We start from the raw sequence: 17,811 nt of genomic DNA, 5'->3' as shown, positions 1-17,811 counted from the left end.
ACATGTGTTGAGGGTCCATTGTGGGCCAGGCTCCGTGCCATGCACCTGACACTCACCATCTCTGATTTTCCCAACCTCCCTGCAGGAGGTGGGTACTCTCCCTCCCACTTTGCAGAAGAGAAAACAGTTCAGAGAGGCTCAGGCAAGCAACATTCTTAGGGCCACCACATTCATGTTTTAGGAGCCAGGATTTGAATCCAGGACTCGGTGACTCCAAAACCCACCCTCCATCCATTACGTGTTAAAACACTTTCACACTGTCTTCTTTATGGTGTGTGGATAGGGAACTTGTGTTTTCTACATGAAAATGTTTGCTTTCTGGTCATACAAATGTGTGCATAGGAGAAAGATGGGAAGGAAGTACAATTATAAGTAGTGGTTATCCCTGAAGGAGACATTTATCTCTATTGTAAACCAGTTCAAACAAACAGAAAAGTGCGTGACACTTAAACGCGCAGTTGAACGAATCACACCGCGCTGGTGACCCCTGTCCAGGCCAAGAACTGAAATAGCACCAGGTTCCAGAAGATTCCGTGGGCCCTTGTCCATCAGAACCCCTTCAGAGCTCTTCACAGTTTGCTTTCTCCCCGCTGGAGGGTCCTCCCTGCCCCCACCACTTCTCTGCCTGGAGAGCGCCTCTCCCTCTGGATTCAGCTGCAGCCCCTTCCTCTCCCACTGGGGTTCTGGAGCCAGCTGGACCCAGCGTGCCAGAGCTGACTGCACATCTCTCCCCAAATCCCCTTCAGCGATAGCACCTCGGAACCTTGAAACCCCCCCTAGCGGGAATGTTTACACTGAAAATTGGCCCCCCAGAGCGAGGTGGGTGCTCTCCCCCCCCCCCCCCCCCCCCCCCCCCCGGTGTTCTGCTAGGACCTTGGCTTCCCTGTGAGGTTCTCAGAGGCTGGTGCTGTGTCTGTGTCATCGCCATCTCAGGGCTGAGCTCAGAACCTGGCCCGCAGCGGTGCTTGGTAAGCAGGGCTGCCCTGGATGGCCATGCGTGTTCACCGCACCATGAGCAGGCAGGGGTCGGAGTCTAACCCGCATTCCGCTCTCCGAGACTCAGGGTGGGGCTTTGTTCTGCAGAGAGGGTCCTTTTCTCTAACTCATGTAAAAGGGCCGCGTGAGCCCGCTGTGGCCCCGGCATGTGAATCTGCTGCATTGGACTCCTCGCCTCTCTCACGTGCTGTGGCCTGGCTGCTACATCGCCCGTTCCCAGCCCCTACCCACCCCACCTATCGTGCCCCTCCTTTGGCCATTGCTGACCCTGCTTATTGGAGGCAGGAGGGGCACAGCAGATGGAACAGAGGCATGCAGCAGGCTTGGCAGCAGCTCTGAGCCAGGCCCGGGATCAGCTGGTCATGTGACTTCAAGCCTAGCTGTGCAAGGAGTCAGGGTCTACCCAGCGTCAGCTGAAAACTGACACCTGGGGCAGAATGCTGGCCAAAGAGGGCCCAGACCACTGGCCTCAGGTCGCTGTGATGGCAGCTGCCAGGGAGCGAGCTGCCCACCTTCCTTCTCACTACTATTCCCCCAGAGCCCAGAGAGGGAGCATCACCCTCACCCTCACACTTCCCCGAGCCTCACTACCTCCCTTGTAAATGGGGTAATAAAATCTCCACTTCTGAGGAGATGGCAGATTAAACCTAAATAATAAAGAGGTAATATGCAAATTGACCCACACACCATAACACCATCACAAGATGGCTGCGCCCACAGTGGAGGTGGAATTCCTGTAACAAGCAATCAGCAGGGACCTGAGGCTGCATGGCGCCAGGCCGGGGCAGGGGACCTGAGTCTGTGAGGGGATCTCAGGCCATGCCCCCCACCCAGCAGGGCTTGACGGGGGACCTCAAGGCACACCCTCCACCCCGGTGCTGGGCCAGGAGACCTCAGGCCATCCCCTTCACCCCAGGCCAGAGGACCTGAGGCCACGCCCCCCACCCTGGCGCTGGGCCGGGGGGCCTGAGGGTGCAGTGGGGGACCTGAAGCTGCGCCCCCTGCCCGGTGTGCACCAGGGGACCTGAGGCTGCACCCCCGGCCCGGCGAGGCTTGACGGGGACCTGAGGCTGTGCCCTCTGCTTGGCGGGGCTTGACGGGGGTGGGGCCGGCCAGGTCTGGGTCTCGCGCGATTTCGAGGCGCATGCGGGTGGGCAGGCACTTGACTCTGGGTCCTGCGGCACACCCCAGACTCTGACAGGAGGAAGATTTTTATATAAACTTTACTAACTTCCATCTCTGACACGTCTATTATACAGAAAGGGCAAATAGCAATATTAAAATATTTCCTCTAATTAATTCCCTTTTAATGTGCGCAAATTTTGTGCACCGGGCCACTAGGGTGGTCGATAACTTCTGTAATTACTCCAGAGGCGATCTAGGGAGTTCACACATTATTCAGAGTTAATTTCCTGAGCAGGTGCCTCGAATCTCGCACAGACTGTGAGTGGGTGTTGTAGACGAGGAAACTGAGGCCCATGCAGGCTTTGTGACCTGCCCAAGGTCACACAGTAAGTAAGTGGCAGAAGCAAGATTAGAACCCAGGTCTAGGCGACTCCAAAGTGTATGAGCTGTGTCTGTCCGGGCTCTTGAATGCTACTGTAGTTTCACATGGCCCTCGCTTGGCTTTTCTCAGCTCTCCATTCCTTTGGTGTGAGGCCAGAGCATTCTCACACCTACCCCCGCAGCCTGGGAGCCTCATTTTTGGTTTCTGTCAGCATTTGGTGAGCGCTGGCTGCACCCCAGAGCAGGGCTGGGCACTGTGTGAATGAGGCTCTTGCGCTGCCCTCCAGGGATTCTGTGCTGCATAGGAAGCATAGAGCAGGAATGACCATTAGGCGAGGGACTCCAGCAGGCCACAGACTGGGCCCTGCCGTCCACCGGAAGGGGCATTCTCAGCCAGGAGCAGGCATCAGGGAGGGCTTCTTGGAGGAGGTGAAGTTTGAGATAAACCTTAGGGTGGACAGTATCTCAGAATGTGAAGTGAGGCCAGGGCATCTCAGGTGCAGGAATCACACAAACAAAGAGAAGGAGAGGGAAAGTGAAGGAGCCCATCCAAACGTGATGAATGGTACCCCAGGAGGAAGGACAGACAGGGAGTTGGGAGTCCAAGGGGCTCTGAAGGAATGTGGAGGGAAGGTGGGTGGTAGACTGCCCTGTGCACCCAAGTTGTGCTCGGGGAACATGGTTCCCTGCTGGATGGGAGCGGGAAGAGGGCATCCGGGCCTGAGAGACCAGAGGGGGTGGGATGACCTCCTGGATGAGGGGACCTGGGGGAAGGGCTCCCATATGCTGGAGTCTGGAGACTGAGTGGGGTCTGGTAGGGGAGGAGGAGGACTGGGAGGAGGCCTGTCTTGGGGAGGGGGCTCTGCCACCCAGGCTCTAGGGAAGGCCGCCCATGCCTCTCACAGTGCGGTAGGAGGTCTGGGCATGGCGACTGCCTCTCATCAGGTGCCCCAGCCCCTAGGCTTCTGGGGAGCGTGACCAAAAGGAGGTGGTGAGTGGCATGTGATTTATTCCTCGTTCTTGTTTAGTCCCCGAGGCCTTCAGAGGCGGCAGCCTTCTCCTCAGCCCTTATGCCTGTAACCTGTGTCAGTGAGTCGCTGCTCTCCTCTCTCCTTATATGGCCAAGGCAAGGGACGTGGGGCCTTCTACCCGGTGACAGGAGCCTCCCGGGCCGGCTCAGGACACAAATTCTGGAACCAGGACTCTGAGGCTCTTTGTTTACTTGGCCAGTCTTCCTTTATCTCCAGACTCTGCTCTGCTGCTGCGTGAAGTTGCCCAGAGCCAGCAGTGAGGGCTGGAGGGGCAGGGAAGGCAGTGAGCGTGGGAGGGGGCAGAGGGGCGCTGACCGGAGCTGAGGACACTGAGAAAATGGCAGTCCTGCCCTCCTTTTACAGGCGGGGAAACTGAGGGTCAGAGAAGGGATGAGACTTGCCCGAAGTCATAGATCAAGTAAGAGTCAGAGCTGGGTTGGAGCGGAGAGGTCCTGCCTGTCAGACAGGCTGCCTGTCTGGATGGACAGGGGAGACCCTGCAATGGGGTGTCTGCAGGCCCCATCCACTCCCAGCAGGTCATACCCAAATGGGGGTCCTCTGGGCCTCTCAAGTCACCCTCCTCGCTCCTGACTGAGCTCCCTCCAGCAGGCCCTTCCCAGGACCCTGAGGGCCCAGGGCGCTCTCCCTGCCCCTCTGAGCAGACAACACCTGAAACACGACCCCCTCCCCAAATGAAGACATGTGCAAGGTCGGGGTATTGGCTGGATTTATCACGTTTCATTCCAATGTTTGACAGTGAGGATGTGCTTAATATTTTGAAAAAAAAGAAAGTGGATTGTGTTTTCTTGTTTTCCCCAGATTGGATTATTTTCCTAATGAAAATAAGTTTAGAAAGAAAATGAAAGCTACACTGGAACAGAATCCTGAAGGGTTTCACACACGGCAACACCCCTTACTTTTAGATGACACACTTATGTCAGCTGGCTAACCATGTTAAGTGAGACTGAATACACTTCTGGTTTTGCAAGGCGTAAGAAGAACACTTGAAAACCAAAAGAGCAAGACTTTTCGACTAAGTGTGCTCTCTGTGTGGTTCCTTATCCATTTACCTCCGAAGCAGCAGCTCTGGGTCTGTGCATCATTTTCACGTCTGTATTTTCACTGTGATTTGAAGTAATTCTGCCTGGAATTAACTAAGTAATCCAACTTCAATGAGAGGACAGGCCTGTGTCTCTGTTCCTTCACCCACATGCCAATTGTGTTCCTTTACTGACCTCACTTCTCAGGGAAAAATGAGATAAAATTAGTGGAAGTGAGAGAGAAAATGTATGGTGAAGAGAAAACCCTTTTCCTACCCAGGTCAGAGTGAATTAGACTAAAGATTTGTGACAACAACCGTCTCGCTCCGTGTCAGGTTGCCACGACACTCTGTCCTGAAAAACCAGGAGCTTCCCAGACAAGAGACAGCCTGACCCAAAAGATGACCTGTCTTCAGATCCCTGACACTTAAAGTCAAACAAAGGATCAAGCCCCCCTTCTGTTCTTGCTGTGCAACTCGGGGAAGTCACTTAATGTGTCCATGGCTCAGTTTCCTCATCTATAAAATGGGAATAATACTGTTACTCAACCTACTAGCATAGTGAGAGGATTTAATGTGTTGATCCTTTAACCATGTAGTCGTCTCTCAATCAAAGGGAGGTGATATTTCTGTCGTTTGTTACACTTAGTTGGTGGTGGACAGATGGGGTAGGGAGAACTAACTTCTGGGAGAGATTCTAGCTCATGCAAGGAACAACTTTTTACCTCCTTTCTTCCCTTATTCCCTCCCTTTCTTACTTAACTTTACTTTTTTAGTGAAGTGTAACATATATAGTAAAGCAAATATGTCTTAAAAGGACAGCTCAGTGGACTCATACATGTATACACCTGTGTAATCCCCACCAAGACCAAGACAGAATGCCTCCAGCAGCCCAGCAGGCTCCCTCATGCCCCTTCCCAATCGATTCCCTCCTAATGCAGTCACATCCTGCTTTCTATCACCAGAGATGAGTTTTGCCTGTTCTTAACCGTCAGATCAATGGGATCACATGCATGTACTCTTTTACATCTGTTTTTTTGTTTTGTTTTGTTTTTGCTCAATGTTATGTGTGTGCAGCAATTATCTATAGCTGTGTAACAAATTACCCCCCAGAATTTAGCAACTAAAAACAATGATCAACACGGGAGCAAACCACCCATATTCAAATCCTGGTCTGCACCTGCCTAGCTCTGTGATTCAGCGGGAATTTCTTAATACCTCTGTTCTTCATGTTTCTCACCTGTAAGATGAAAGGTACAACAATAGTACATATTCCATAGGTTCCTAGTTAGCGTATGTAAGGTGCTTATGACATACAATGATCACTAACTAACAAGTATTTGAAAAATAAGTAAGAACCAGAGTTTTAGTCCTAACCTCATCCCCGTGGCCTCTTCTCTCATCTCTGAGATGATCGAGGCCTTCTAGTCCCAGGATCCCTGGAGAAAAGGGGGAGGGCCTGAGAATAAAGCAAGTGCAAAGCTTGTTAAGATGCATGCATATTTTCTATTTTACTCCTTAATGTAAAATAGTGGTTTTGGTCCAAGATTAACATGCCATGAAGATTGGCCACAATTATCTAAAAGAATCCTGTATCTTCTCTCTCTCTCTCTCTCTCTCTCTCTCTCTCTCTCTCTCTCTCTCTCTCTCTCAAACACACACACACACACACACACACACACACACACACACACACACACACGCAGACATCTGCGTGTGTCTCAGGGATAGTGGATGCGAGTTTGAGAATGTGGGCCTACAGGGTCCTCTGAAGTCCTTCCAGCCCCAGGCTAGGGTCAAGCCTTGGCTCTGTCAGTAAGCAGAGGGAGCACAGTCCAGCTTCCATCTATACGTGGGCTCAGTTTACTCATCTCTAAGACGGGGGTGCTAGTTCCTGCCTGCCCGGCCCACCTCCGCAGGATGTAGGGAGGTTGGATGGGGGCAGTCTGCACTGGGGTGCGCTGTACTCTGGACTGAGCGACCTCAAGTGCCAGCTTTGCAGAAGCAGCCCCGGCAGCCCCTCCAGTCAGGGAGGACCTGCGCTTCTGCGCTCTCTCAGACTGGGCCAGGGGTCGGCAAACTGGGGCTTGCGAGCCACATGCAGCTCTTTGGCCCCTTGAGTGTGGCTCTTCCACAAAATACCACGGCCTGGGCGAGTCTATTTTGAAGAAATGGCGTTAGAGGAAGTTTAAGTTTAAAAAATTTGGCTCTCAAAAGAAATTTCGATCGTTGTACTGTTGATATTTGGCTCTGTTGACTAATGAGTTCGCCGACCACTGGACTAGCCCATCGTGAGTCTGCGAGTTTGCGAGTTTGCTCAGTGCTCTCCCAGCAAGTGCCCGCAAGGGGAGGCCAGGCTTCCAGCTACAAAAGGGGGACAAGGGGGGGTGGGGGGGAATGGGCTGCCAGGCCAAGCCAGCCAGAGCGCAGGGCTGGTCCGAGTCCTCTGAGGACAGGCCAGAGCTCTTCCCAGCCCTTTCAGGAGCCTTGCCAGACAGTCTGGCAGAATTTCACCAGCGGCCCTCTGCTTGCCCTGATCAGGCTCAGCCCCATCTGAACCCAGACAAGCTCTGGTGAACTCAGAATAACCGGGGAGGAGTTCTCTGTCAAGATTTCAACCACAGTTCCACGCTTGTCGCTTTGGATGCTGGGCTGACGTATCATCTCAGCCCTCCTATGCATCGAGCCCATTCCTGTTTCCTCCATTCAATTCAATTCCGTGACCTTGACCTAGAGCTCTGGGCCCTCTGTGCCATCCAAGGGCTCACAGTCTAGGACAGCGCCTCCACAAGAACTTCCTGTGATGATGGGAATGCTCCGTGTCTGCAGCACCAACATGGTAGCCCGTGGCTATCGCACACTTGACCTGTGGCCAGTGCAACTGGGGAACTGGATTTTAAATTTTATTTAATTTTAATTATTTAAATTTAAAGTTTAATAAACAGTCCAGTTTTAAAATGGGCAGAATATCTGAGTAGACATTTTTCCAAAGAAGACATACAGATGGCTAATGGGTACATGAAAAGATGCTCAAAATCATTAATCATCAGGGAAATACATATCAAAACTGTAATGAGATATTGCCACACACCTGGTAGAATGGCTATTATCAAAATGACAAGAAATACCATGGGCTGGCAAGGATATGGAGAAAAAGGAATCCTTGTGCACTATTGGTAGGAATGTAAATTGATGCAGCCTCTGTGGAAAACAGTATGGAGATTCCTGAAAAAAATATAAAACTACCATATGATCCAGCAATCCCACTTCTGAGAAAACACTAACACTAATTCGAAAAGATACACCGTGTACCCTCAGGTTCACTGCAATTGACAATACCAACACATGGAAGCAACCTAAGTACCCATCAATGGATGAATGGATTAAAAAAGATGTGCATGTGTGTGTACACAATGGAATATTATTTAATCATAAAAAAAGAATGAAATCTTGCCATTTGCAACAACATAGATGGACCTTGAGAGCCTTATGCTAAGTGAAATAAGTCAGACAAAGACAAATACCATATGAACTCACTTATAACCCAACCAAGCTCATAGATACAGAGAAAAGATTGGTAGTTGCCAGGGATGGGGTCCAGTGGATGAAATGGGCGAAGGGGGTCAAAAAGTGAAAGCTTCACCCTGCCGGCATGGCCCAGTGGTTGAGCATTGATGAATGAACCGGGAGGTCATGGTTCGATTCCCGGTCAGGGCACGTGCCCAGGTTTCAGGCTCTATACCCAGTAGTGAGAGGCAGCCGGTGAATGATTTGCTCTCATCATTGATGTTTCTCTCTCTCCCTTCCTCTCTGAAATCAATAAAAATATATTTTTTAAAAAGTGAAAACTTCTAGCTATAAAATAAATAAGTCATAGAGATGTAATGTACAGCATGACTTATATTATTAGAGTTAATAATACTACATTGCATATTCAAAAGTTTCTAAGAGTAAATCTTAAAGGGTTTTCCCTTTCTTTCATCTTTGTCAGATGATCACTATAGCTTTGGGGGTAAGGGACATAACAGGCTGTAGGAAGCTGACTCTGGCATTCCCACCCCCTGTGTGACTTTGGGCAAATCCTTTCCCTCTCTCAGCCTCAGATTCTTCATTTGTAAATTGCAGATGAGTCTAAATGACTGATTAGCAAACCTGGCTGTACATTGGAATCACCTGAGGAGTTTGAAAAGCCACGTACACCTGAGCCTCACTCCCAGTGATCCTGGATTAATTAATACGGGGAACAGCCCGGGCAGCAGGATTTTAAATTTCCTTGGGACTAGATGATTTGAAGGTCCTTCTGCTCAGTCCTTCTAGGATGCTGCTGTGGGCCAGTGGAAAGACTATCGTAGGTGTCCAGTGGCCTGGGTTCAAATCCCAGCTCATTTCCTCCCGGCTGTGACCTTTCACCTGCTCCAGACTTCCATTTCCTGCTCTGGGAGGTGGGGATAAAAATCCCTGCCCACCACTCAGGGTTTCTGGTGGGTAGAGAAGGGACAGGTACATTGCAAATGGAATGAGTGGTGACTGTTGTTCTTTCTTGACCAAAGAGCCAGCCCCTGGGCAGCAAAGTGGAAATGGAGATCGTGAGCATGTTGGAGAAAAACACAACGCTTCTGAAATTCGGCTACCACTTTACCCAGCAGGGGCCCCGGCTGCGGGCCTCCAACGCCATGATGAGCAACAACGACCTTGGTGAGTAAAAATGCTCCCTCCCTACCTGTCCTGGGGGAATTTTCATGGATAACTTCTCCAGGGGGTCCTCTTGGTGAGCCTGACTCCGACTTTCACGTTGGTTGCATTTGTTTTGTGTGTTTATGCCTTGTCTCCTCGCTGGGCTGTGAGCAGCCTGTCTCAGGGATCCGAGGCTGGGCCCTCTCCACCCCAGCCCCCCCCCCCCCCCCCCTCCGCAGCAAAGCTCAGCTCAGGTCAGCCCAGCCCAGCCCAGGGCAGGCCCAGAGGGCACCCTCAGTGCATTAGCTCCTGAAATGAACCTTGGAAGAACACAGGCTCCCCTTGAGTCTTCTCTTCTGAACACCCTTCTCTGAACTCAAGAATTCTGTCCAGGTCACGGTCTGGCTCTAGCCCCAGGTCCCACAGCCCCCAACCAGCACTATGACCAAAGCCCCAAGCCTAGGAGATGTCTCTTTGTTTTTAAGATAAAAGTTGAAAATGTTGACTTCGTAGTAAACAGGTGACAGTAATTGAATCTCAGTTAAAGGTATAGTTTGTCTTTTCTTAAAAGAAAACGTCACAATCTTTCTTGTGAGCAAACACCCATACGTCAGTTGAATGAAAAGTGAGATCCATCACTGACTTTTCCAGATGCCATTGTTCCCCAGCTCTGTGTGTAGTTATTTATGTGTGTTCCTGCTGGCTGTTAAAAGAACTTGGTATAGCCTCCCAAAAGAGTGTGTCTGATAAGGCTATAGGAAAATTGGAGGAAAAAACAACCAAGAAAAGGAGTAGGCCTAATACGTTAACATAATTGATTATTATATTTAGCCATGCGTTTGCTAGAGACAAGGCAGGAAGAAGAAAAACCAAATTATGTTATTCTTATTACAGATGAGATGGCAGCATGATGAGTTAAAAAAAAAAGTTGCTTTCTGAGATTGAATTATGAAATATGTTTTCTAAAGGGCAATGTATCCAGTGAGTTTTTCATCAAATTCAAACCTGCTTTACATGTGGCTTTTGTTGTTTGTTTTGTTTTTAACACTCAGTAAAATACAAAGAGCCTCGTACTAACCCTTTGCACTCGCTTGCTTTTTTCTCGATTCCTTTATTCTAATGCTAACCGTGTCGAGTCACACTCGACATCCGAGTGCAAAAGGGTAAAGCGCCTGGTGATGAACCTGAGGCGAGGTGAATGCCTGGAGATGAGTGTGCAGGTGTGTGTGTGCACAAGGCAGGCGCTCGCAGAACCTCTGCCTAGATTACCTCAGAGCCACACACACTGCAGATGGAGTTAGTCCGTTCAACAAACACTGGTCAAAGCCCCATCGGCCCCTGGGTGTTGAAGATGCAGGTTCTTGCTCTTCAAGCCATCACAGCCCAGAGGCTAGTCAGTCATTACTCACGCCACTTGCCACTTTTTTCTAGAGCTGCAGGTCCAGGAAAGTCCATAAAACAAACCAAAAAATGCACCAGTGCCCTGGTTTATCTGAAGTGCCCTGATTTGAAATAAAATAAGAAGTAACAATAAGAACTAAGAACTGCGATGATTATGGTGCCACAGAGTTGATAGCCACCCTGAACTGTCGCGGGAGGCCATCCATCTCAACTCTGTTGGCCCAGCTGGGTGGGAGCTGGCTTCAGAAGGAGCCCTGGCAGCCTTCAGATCCGTTGTGCTATGCAGTCGCCTCCCATGGCCCCTCCAAGCCTAAGTTGAGCTTCCGGGGTGCCCCTCGGTGCCTCTCTCAGGGCTAATGCAGCTCGGGTCTTCCAGTAGCAAGATGGTCTGGGGGTCTTTTTTTTTTCTTCTTCTGGGGAAGGAAGGTTCCAGGTGACTAGAGATCAGGGTTGCTGCAGGGACGGTGGGGTAGGGGTTGGGGGTAAGCTGAGACACCAAAATCAGCTGGAGGTTTAATGCAATACTCTGGAGGACACTCCCAGTCCTGAGAGTCTGTGATTCCAAAATCCAGGCCCAACTCCTAGCACTGGGGATCTCCTGAGGTTGTGCCTGAGCTGGAAGGACTTCAGGCCCATCCCTCCGTTTCCCTGTGGAGAAAGTGAAGCCTGGGTCAGGCTGCCCTTGTAGGCAGCGGCTCAGTCAAGTCACACCAGTGGTTAGTGAGCGTGTGCTCGGTGACGTAAGGGGTAACAGAAACACTAGTTCTCTGACTCAAGAACCTTTATACCTTTTAGGGGAGAAAAGACTCAAAGATGTGCCTAAAAATTCAAGCGTGCCTGCATACTGTATCCAAATAAAATGAGGAAATGATTTGTGAGGGCAAAGGCCAGTTAAACAAAGCATCCTGGTTGGGGTGGGCCTTCAGCCAGCCTGGAAAGGAAGAGAGGCTGTGGGGGAGGTCAGGAGGCGCTCCTGATGGGGTACTAGCACGGGCAAAGGCGAGGTGATAGGACCCAGTGTGCAGGACAGGAGAGACGAAGGACCCAAGAGGACTGAGGAACTATTATGGGGAGTTAGACCTAGAACAGAAAATGGGAACTCACTGAGAAGGGAGGAAGGGCGTTTCAAGCAGAGGGAAGGGCATGGGCAAAGGCAGGATGATTGGCAGGTATGGGAGGTGTTCACAAGGAATGGGACTCAGGAAATGTGGGGAGGCTGTGAGCCAAAGGCCTTCAGTGCCAACCTGAAGAGTTTGGTGATGAAAGCAGGTGGGAAGCGGGACTGTGGCATTTTCCTGGACAGGAGTGACGGGTGATCAACGTGGGCCTCTGGGAGACTGTGCGGCTTTCCCCTTGGGGTTCCCCACAGGAGGAATCGGAGCAGAATCGGGTCGGTGATTACACACAACATGCAGAGCGCTAGTTGGTGATGTAGGATTTCTAGCTTTAAAAGCAAATTTGCGGCCAGCTGCTAATTTTGGTAAAAGAAATGCTTCTGATTCTGACAATGCATCAGAAAAGGGAAATCCTCCTTTAAAAGGGATTCTGTGGAAGACAAACCCTTTCTTTCCAACACAGTCCCTTCATCTCACTCTTGATGCTCCGATGAAGCAGACAGGCTTCTGTGTTTTCCAGCTGAATATGTTTATCATAAAATACTCCTGTGGGCTCCACTCAGCCACCGTGGTCGTGAGCAGTGTCTGAGCCTCCCGTCTCCTCTCGCTGTGACCTGCGTCTGTGCTGGCTCCCGGCCTATGGCTTGGGCAGGTGGGCTCCTCCTGGGGGGATAGCAGTCCCCAAGGCCATGGGTCAGCCAGAGCCCCTGCAGACAGGCAGCCTGCCTGGGACCCTCCTGCCTGGTGTGTCTGTGATCCCTCCCACCTGTGTTCTGTGGGAGAGAGCAGGGACCTGGGCATGGTGGTATCTGGGAGGAGCCCTGGGTCCCCGGCTACGTTTTCCCATGGTGATCTCAGATAAGTCCTATTTATAGCTCAGACCTAGGCTAAGCCTGGCCGTCAGGTCCTGTAAATCTGCTGTTGAAGTTCTCTCTACTTAAGTCTGAATTGCAGCCTCCAAGTTAAGACAGTTGTGTGTGTGGGACGAGGAGGGAAGGGAGTCTGGTGGGGGGAGGGGGCGGGAAGGGAAGGCTAGGGTCGGGGGAGGGTGTAACATGTTTAAACCTAGAAAACATCCCTTCCTAGAAACGTCACTCTTTTACTGTATTCTCCCTGGCACAGCACACCCCAAATCATCGTCTTCCCCTAAGACCATCTCAGAAAAGGCACTACTTTCCTCACAGCCATTCAAACCAGAAATCTGGGCCTCTCTCTGTACACAGCCCCACCCCAGCCAGTCACCTCCTCGCCACCCCCATCGGGCTGCCTCATGTCAAGTCCTCATCACACTTACCTGGTCCTCCGGGGCTGGCACCAGGCCCAGTGCTCATCCCGAACCTTGTCTTGTCAGGATTCCTTCGGGCTCTGCTTAGACCCCTTTCGGGGCTCCCACTGCTCTCAGCCTAAACGCCCTGACATGGCTCACAAGTCCCTTAACAACGTCGTTGATGCATGGTGCCCGCTGTGTGCCAGGCACTGCTGTGCACACTCCCATCTTACTCCCGCCGGCTGCCAGCAGCCAGCTGAGGCAGGTGCTGTTATTACCCCCATTCTGGGCTAAGGAAAGGAGGCCTAGAGAGTAGGTAAGGTTATCCACAGTGGGCAGAAGTGGGCTTCGAACTGGCAGTCCAGCCCTTGAACCTGTGCTCCCCACCTCCTCTCTGGGTGAGGCCCTGCCAGACTCATCTCTTGACAACCCTGATGAGCCATCCTCTTGCCATATTAGCACCAACCATTCCAAGTAGCTAGAATGCCTCTGAGAGACGCAAGCGAAAGCATCCCCATAGAGGGCCTTTACTCCTAATGTTCCTGCTCCCTTCCCACCATCTACCCCTTTATCCTGTAAGGTTCAGCAGAATGTTACCTGCCCCTCCTCAGAAGATCTGACCACTTCGTGCATTGTGCCTCATACTTGATAGAGACCTGCCAGGGTACCTGTAATAGTTTATCAAACTTACTGTTGGTATATCTGGGTCCCCTGTTAAGCAATATCTTTAGTTCTGATTCTTGTGCTTGGGACATAATAGCACTCAGTAAGTGCTGTTGTGTATATAAATGCACGTAAAAAGCTCCCCAAAGACGTGATGGAGGTGTCCAAGCCTGGCGGGAAGTGATGGAGGGAGCTCAAGTCACCGTGGAGGTTGGTCTGGATGACTCAAGATTCCTTCGGGCTCTGATAAACGAGTCTCTTGATGTTGCAATGATAAGCAACATGGAGCAATTCGCTGTAATGGAAGTAAACAGCAGGTTGAATGGCAGGAGGATATTGGGAGACCTGGCTTCTACTCCCAGTTCTGTCACTTATTCTCATGAATTGGAGCATGTTATTCCCTCTCTTGGCCTCAATTTCCTTAAAATGGGGGGAAAGAATATTGAGTACTAGTGAGTGAGTGCCTCCCCCTCTCCTCACCCAGTCCCTGCGACATCAGTGCAGGGGAACTCGGCCCAGCCCCAGCCCAGGGTACGCAGTGAGGGCATGCAGCGGGGAAAGAAACACGGGGTTCTTTTCTGTACCCTGAGCTTGGGCTGGGGACCCAGGTTCCAGTCCTGACTCTGCCACCAGCTCTCAAGACCCTGGCTCTTTCCTTGTCCAGGGAAATGGAGCTAATCCTCCTGTGAGGACCAGATGAGCTGTGGATATGTAAAACCCACGTGGAGGGCTCGGGTTGTAGTGAGAGAGGCGCTGGACTGAGGCACAAGCCTTGGTTCTCTCTGGCACCAGCTGTGGTGCTTTGAGCAGAAAGTGTACCCTCTCTCTGCCCTTCTTTCCTCGTCCGTCATATGGAAATGGTAACAACACTGACATTCCAGAATTGTGGAGGTCTGCAATGAGGCGTTGCGTGCAAGGTGTAAAGAGGCTGCCCTGCTGGGCATGCTTGCACAGGTAACATGGACATGCCTGAAGGTCTGTTCACGTAACCAGGGGTGGGGAACCTTTTCTCTGCCAAGGGCCATTTGGATATTTATGACATCATTTGAGGGCCATACAGAATTATCAACTTAAAAATTAGCCTGCTGTACTTGGTCAGACATTTAATTGACTCATCCCTAATGCCTTGGCAGGGCCAGATTAAATGATTTCACAGGCCTTATACGGCCCACGGGCCGGACGTTCCCCACCCCTGAATCATAAACCCTTTGGTGACCTCAGGTGAACCTCCTCCACTCTTTGGGTTTTTGTTTCGCCACATCTAACCCCAAGCTGTTGGACATTCTGATAGTTCCAGTGTTTTCTCATCAGGAGATTGCCCATTGATTTGCATTTATTATTCTCCAGATGGGGGCGAAGGGGTGTGTAGGAGCTCAGGCACCAGCTGAACTCTGGGCCCCATACTGGGTGCCCTGTGCCCCACGCCCCTCCCCCAGCTCCCAGCCACAACCTGAGGACCGCACCTTCCTAGGTAGTTCTGCTTTATAGGCTCCGTGATTGCACAAGCTGATTCGGTTCTTGTTGCAGCTCGTATTCATCAATCTGTTGGCTGCAGGTCTACTGTCCGGCTTGGGAACTGGAAGACATCTAAGTATAGACAGACCTTTTTCCTCCGCTTCCTGTCTGCCACACCAGCAGCCCCGATTGCCACCTTCCAGCTCTACAGACTTCTTCCTCTCATGGCTGATCTAGCTTGCTGCTTGGTCTTCATCTGCAGACACTTAATTCATTTCAAAACACTCTTCCTTGTTACAACCAAGGGAACCCCTTCCCTGTCCTGTGGTCCTGTAAGCTAATGCCTCCAGCCTGCAACCTCCTGGCTAGTGTTTTCTTCGTTATGGCTTTTAACTACTCTGTTCTGTGACCGCGTTTGAGCTTATGTTTTGCATCTGGGAAAATGTCAGGGTTAACCCTGAGGGGACAGATAATGCAGGGGAATCTTAGGGTAGACACTGTTGTTTATATAGTCAGGAGGGAGGCCAGGAGCTCCGAGAAAGCCAAGGGAAACGTACCCAGCAGTTAAGACCCTAGTCTCATTAAGAAGACTGACTTAACTCTTATCTGAAGTGGACTAGGGATCTTCGGCTGTAGGGCCTCTGTACATAAAGTTAAAATAGTGGAGCTGGATAAAGGTGTTTTATATCTGTAGGCCAGCAATTTAGAAGTAATTTATGAATGAATCTACATTACCACAGACCCTCATCAGTGAATGCTGACAATTTGGAGGGCCGTTACACAACCCACGCATAACTATCCTTTAGAAACAACTGGCTTCAGACTCTAACCAAAGAGTTTGCGAGAAGCTCACAGCACTTTCTGAGCCAGAGGTGGTTCCTGGCGCACAGGGACATCTGGCTTACATCTCATCTCCATTCCTTTCCAGTGAGGAAGAGGAGGCTCGCAGACTTGACTGGGCCCATCATTCCCAAGTGCCGGAGTGGAGTCTAGTGCGTGGCGGTGATGACCACGCCTTTGAACTGGACACGTCCTACTGATACTCTGTGCTCTGCGGTGGAAGCCAGAAGGCAGAATGCCGGCACAAACCCTTTTGTGGTTCAGTTCTTTATGCACAAAGGTTTTAGGATAACTAGTGGTTACAGTTGAGATTTTATAAACTATGGTTAATGTGAAGTTTTTCTTTAGTCACAGAAGTTCCATCTGGTTATTGTTTAAAAACTAAGAAGCCCCTGGACCAGCAGATCTTCCTGAAGATGACGTTACAGCAGCAGTGACTTACCCCCGAGAGCCTGGTTTTGGTGGCCTTGCTATGTGGTGTTTCAGGTGTATTGACTGTGTAACGCACGAACAAACAGCACACTCTTCCGCACGGTATAGAAGCATTATACAATACTTTATTACAAATTTGATCTCGGCTATTTAGCCAGCACAACAGGTTTTTTTTTTATTAACCCTCCTTTAAATCAAAGAACCTCAAGATTAAAGTTGCCAAATTGATTACTGGATCAAGAACATAATTTTTCCCCTCAAGAAAGACAGAAAGACTGAAGCCACTGAGCTCTGCCAGGAATCAAAGAACACGAGATTCCTTTTGCTGGATATGAGGAAATTCCAAGTTTCAAAAATGATCCTGTCTTTACCAATCCCAGGCAACAAACAGCTCCTTGAGTGTTCTTTATGGCATCAGGGTTTATTTATAATTTAACACCGGAGTCAGAAAGAATGTTTTCCTTTATTGAATGCTAACCTTATGGTGGATATGAAACCCTGTGGCCAAATACTTGAAAACACCTTTCTGTATCACACAGTGGGCTAATGGCTTACTTGAAGTCAAACGTTAGAGGGATAAATTTCCAGTCTATGCTGACAGACTTGCAACTACATGTGGCAGCACTTACTAGACATGTCACTGCTAATCTTAATTAAAAAGTTAAGCCTCTGAAAGCCAATAGGAAGACCCAGATAGTAAAGATAGGAAACCCTGGCCAAACTATCCCAAGATGATGATTCTGAAAACGTAATTTTAGTATCTCTGCCGCATCCCTTTAACATGTGCACTTCTTGGGATCCAGCAAAAATGTGAAGCCACAATGCCCTTGTGCCTTTTAACATACCACAGTGCCAGTCGAGCTAGTATTTCTGTTGCTTGGGAAGTTACATTCATGAGTGATAGGATAAATGTTCTGATCAAGGCCAGGCCAAAGAGCTGACGAACAGACTGCTGCAGAGCACTGAGCAGAGGCTTTTGACGAGAAAGGAAAAGTCTTGCACACTGAACTGTGATGCCGTGACAGCGCAGGGTAACCAGAGGTGGAGCCACCTCTGTGGAAGAGTGTCTACGAGGCTGCAGATGGACCCAGGAGTGGCACCACCAGCTTCTCCTTGAAACACAATTGCAGCTGTATTCTGCATCACTGGAAACTGCAATTTAACATTAAATCTGTTGGTCTATGAATGGCTGCGTATGTGTTTCTTGGGACCTTTGTGACAGCGACACACACCCGACAAGGCCGGGAAACCATGGCAGTGCTGAATGACCTCACTCAGAATGTCTTGTATCCCAAACCACTGGTGTAAAAACTGCCCCTATGTGTCATCAAGCTAATCTGAATCCCTCAAAGAAAATACTTAAAAGCAAAGTGTGGTGGCTGCTAGGGAAAG

At 50.2% G+C, this 17,811-nt stretch overlaps 1 protein-coding gene across 3 annotated transcripts in view; it reads left to right on the top strand.

The window, feature by feature from the left end:
* The window catches only part of TMOD1 (tropomodulin 1), a 73,271-nt gene extending 56,886 nt beyond the window's left edge, over positions 1-16,385 (top strand). For all 3 annotated transcript variants that reach the window (XM_079790564.1, XM_079790565.1, XM_079790566.1), the window contains 2 exons: positions 9,123-9,267; positions 16,076-16,385. In XM_079790564.1, the coding sequence (XP_079646690.1) occupies positions 9,123-9,267; positions 16,076-16,140 (210 nt within the window). In that variant the 3' untranslated portion in view covers positions 16,141-16,385. The remainder of the gene's footprint in view (positions 1-9,122; positions 9,268-16,075) is intronic.
* Positions 16,386-17,811: the final 1,426 nt, after the last annotated feature.

This window comes from Cnephaeus nilssonii, assembly GCF_951640355.1.
Source record: "Cnephaeus nilssonii genome assembly, chromosome: 14".
NCBI lineage: Eukaryota > Metazoa > Chordata > Mammalia > Chiroptera > Vespertilionidae > Cnephaeus > Cnephaeus nilssonii.
The sequence above is the reverse complement of the archived record's forward strand: the minus strand, read 5'-3'. Positions and strand labels throughout refer to the sequence as shown.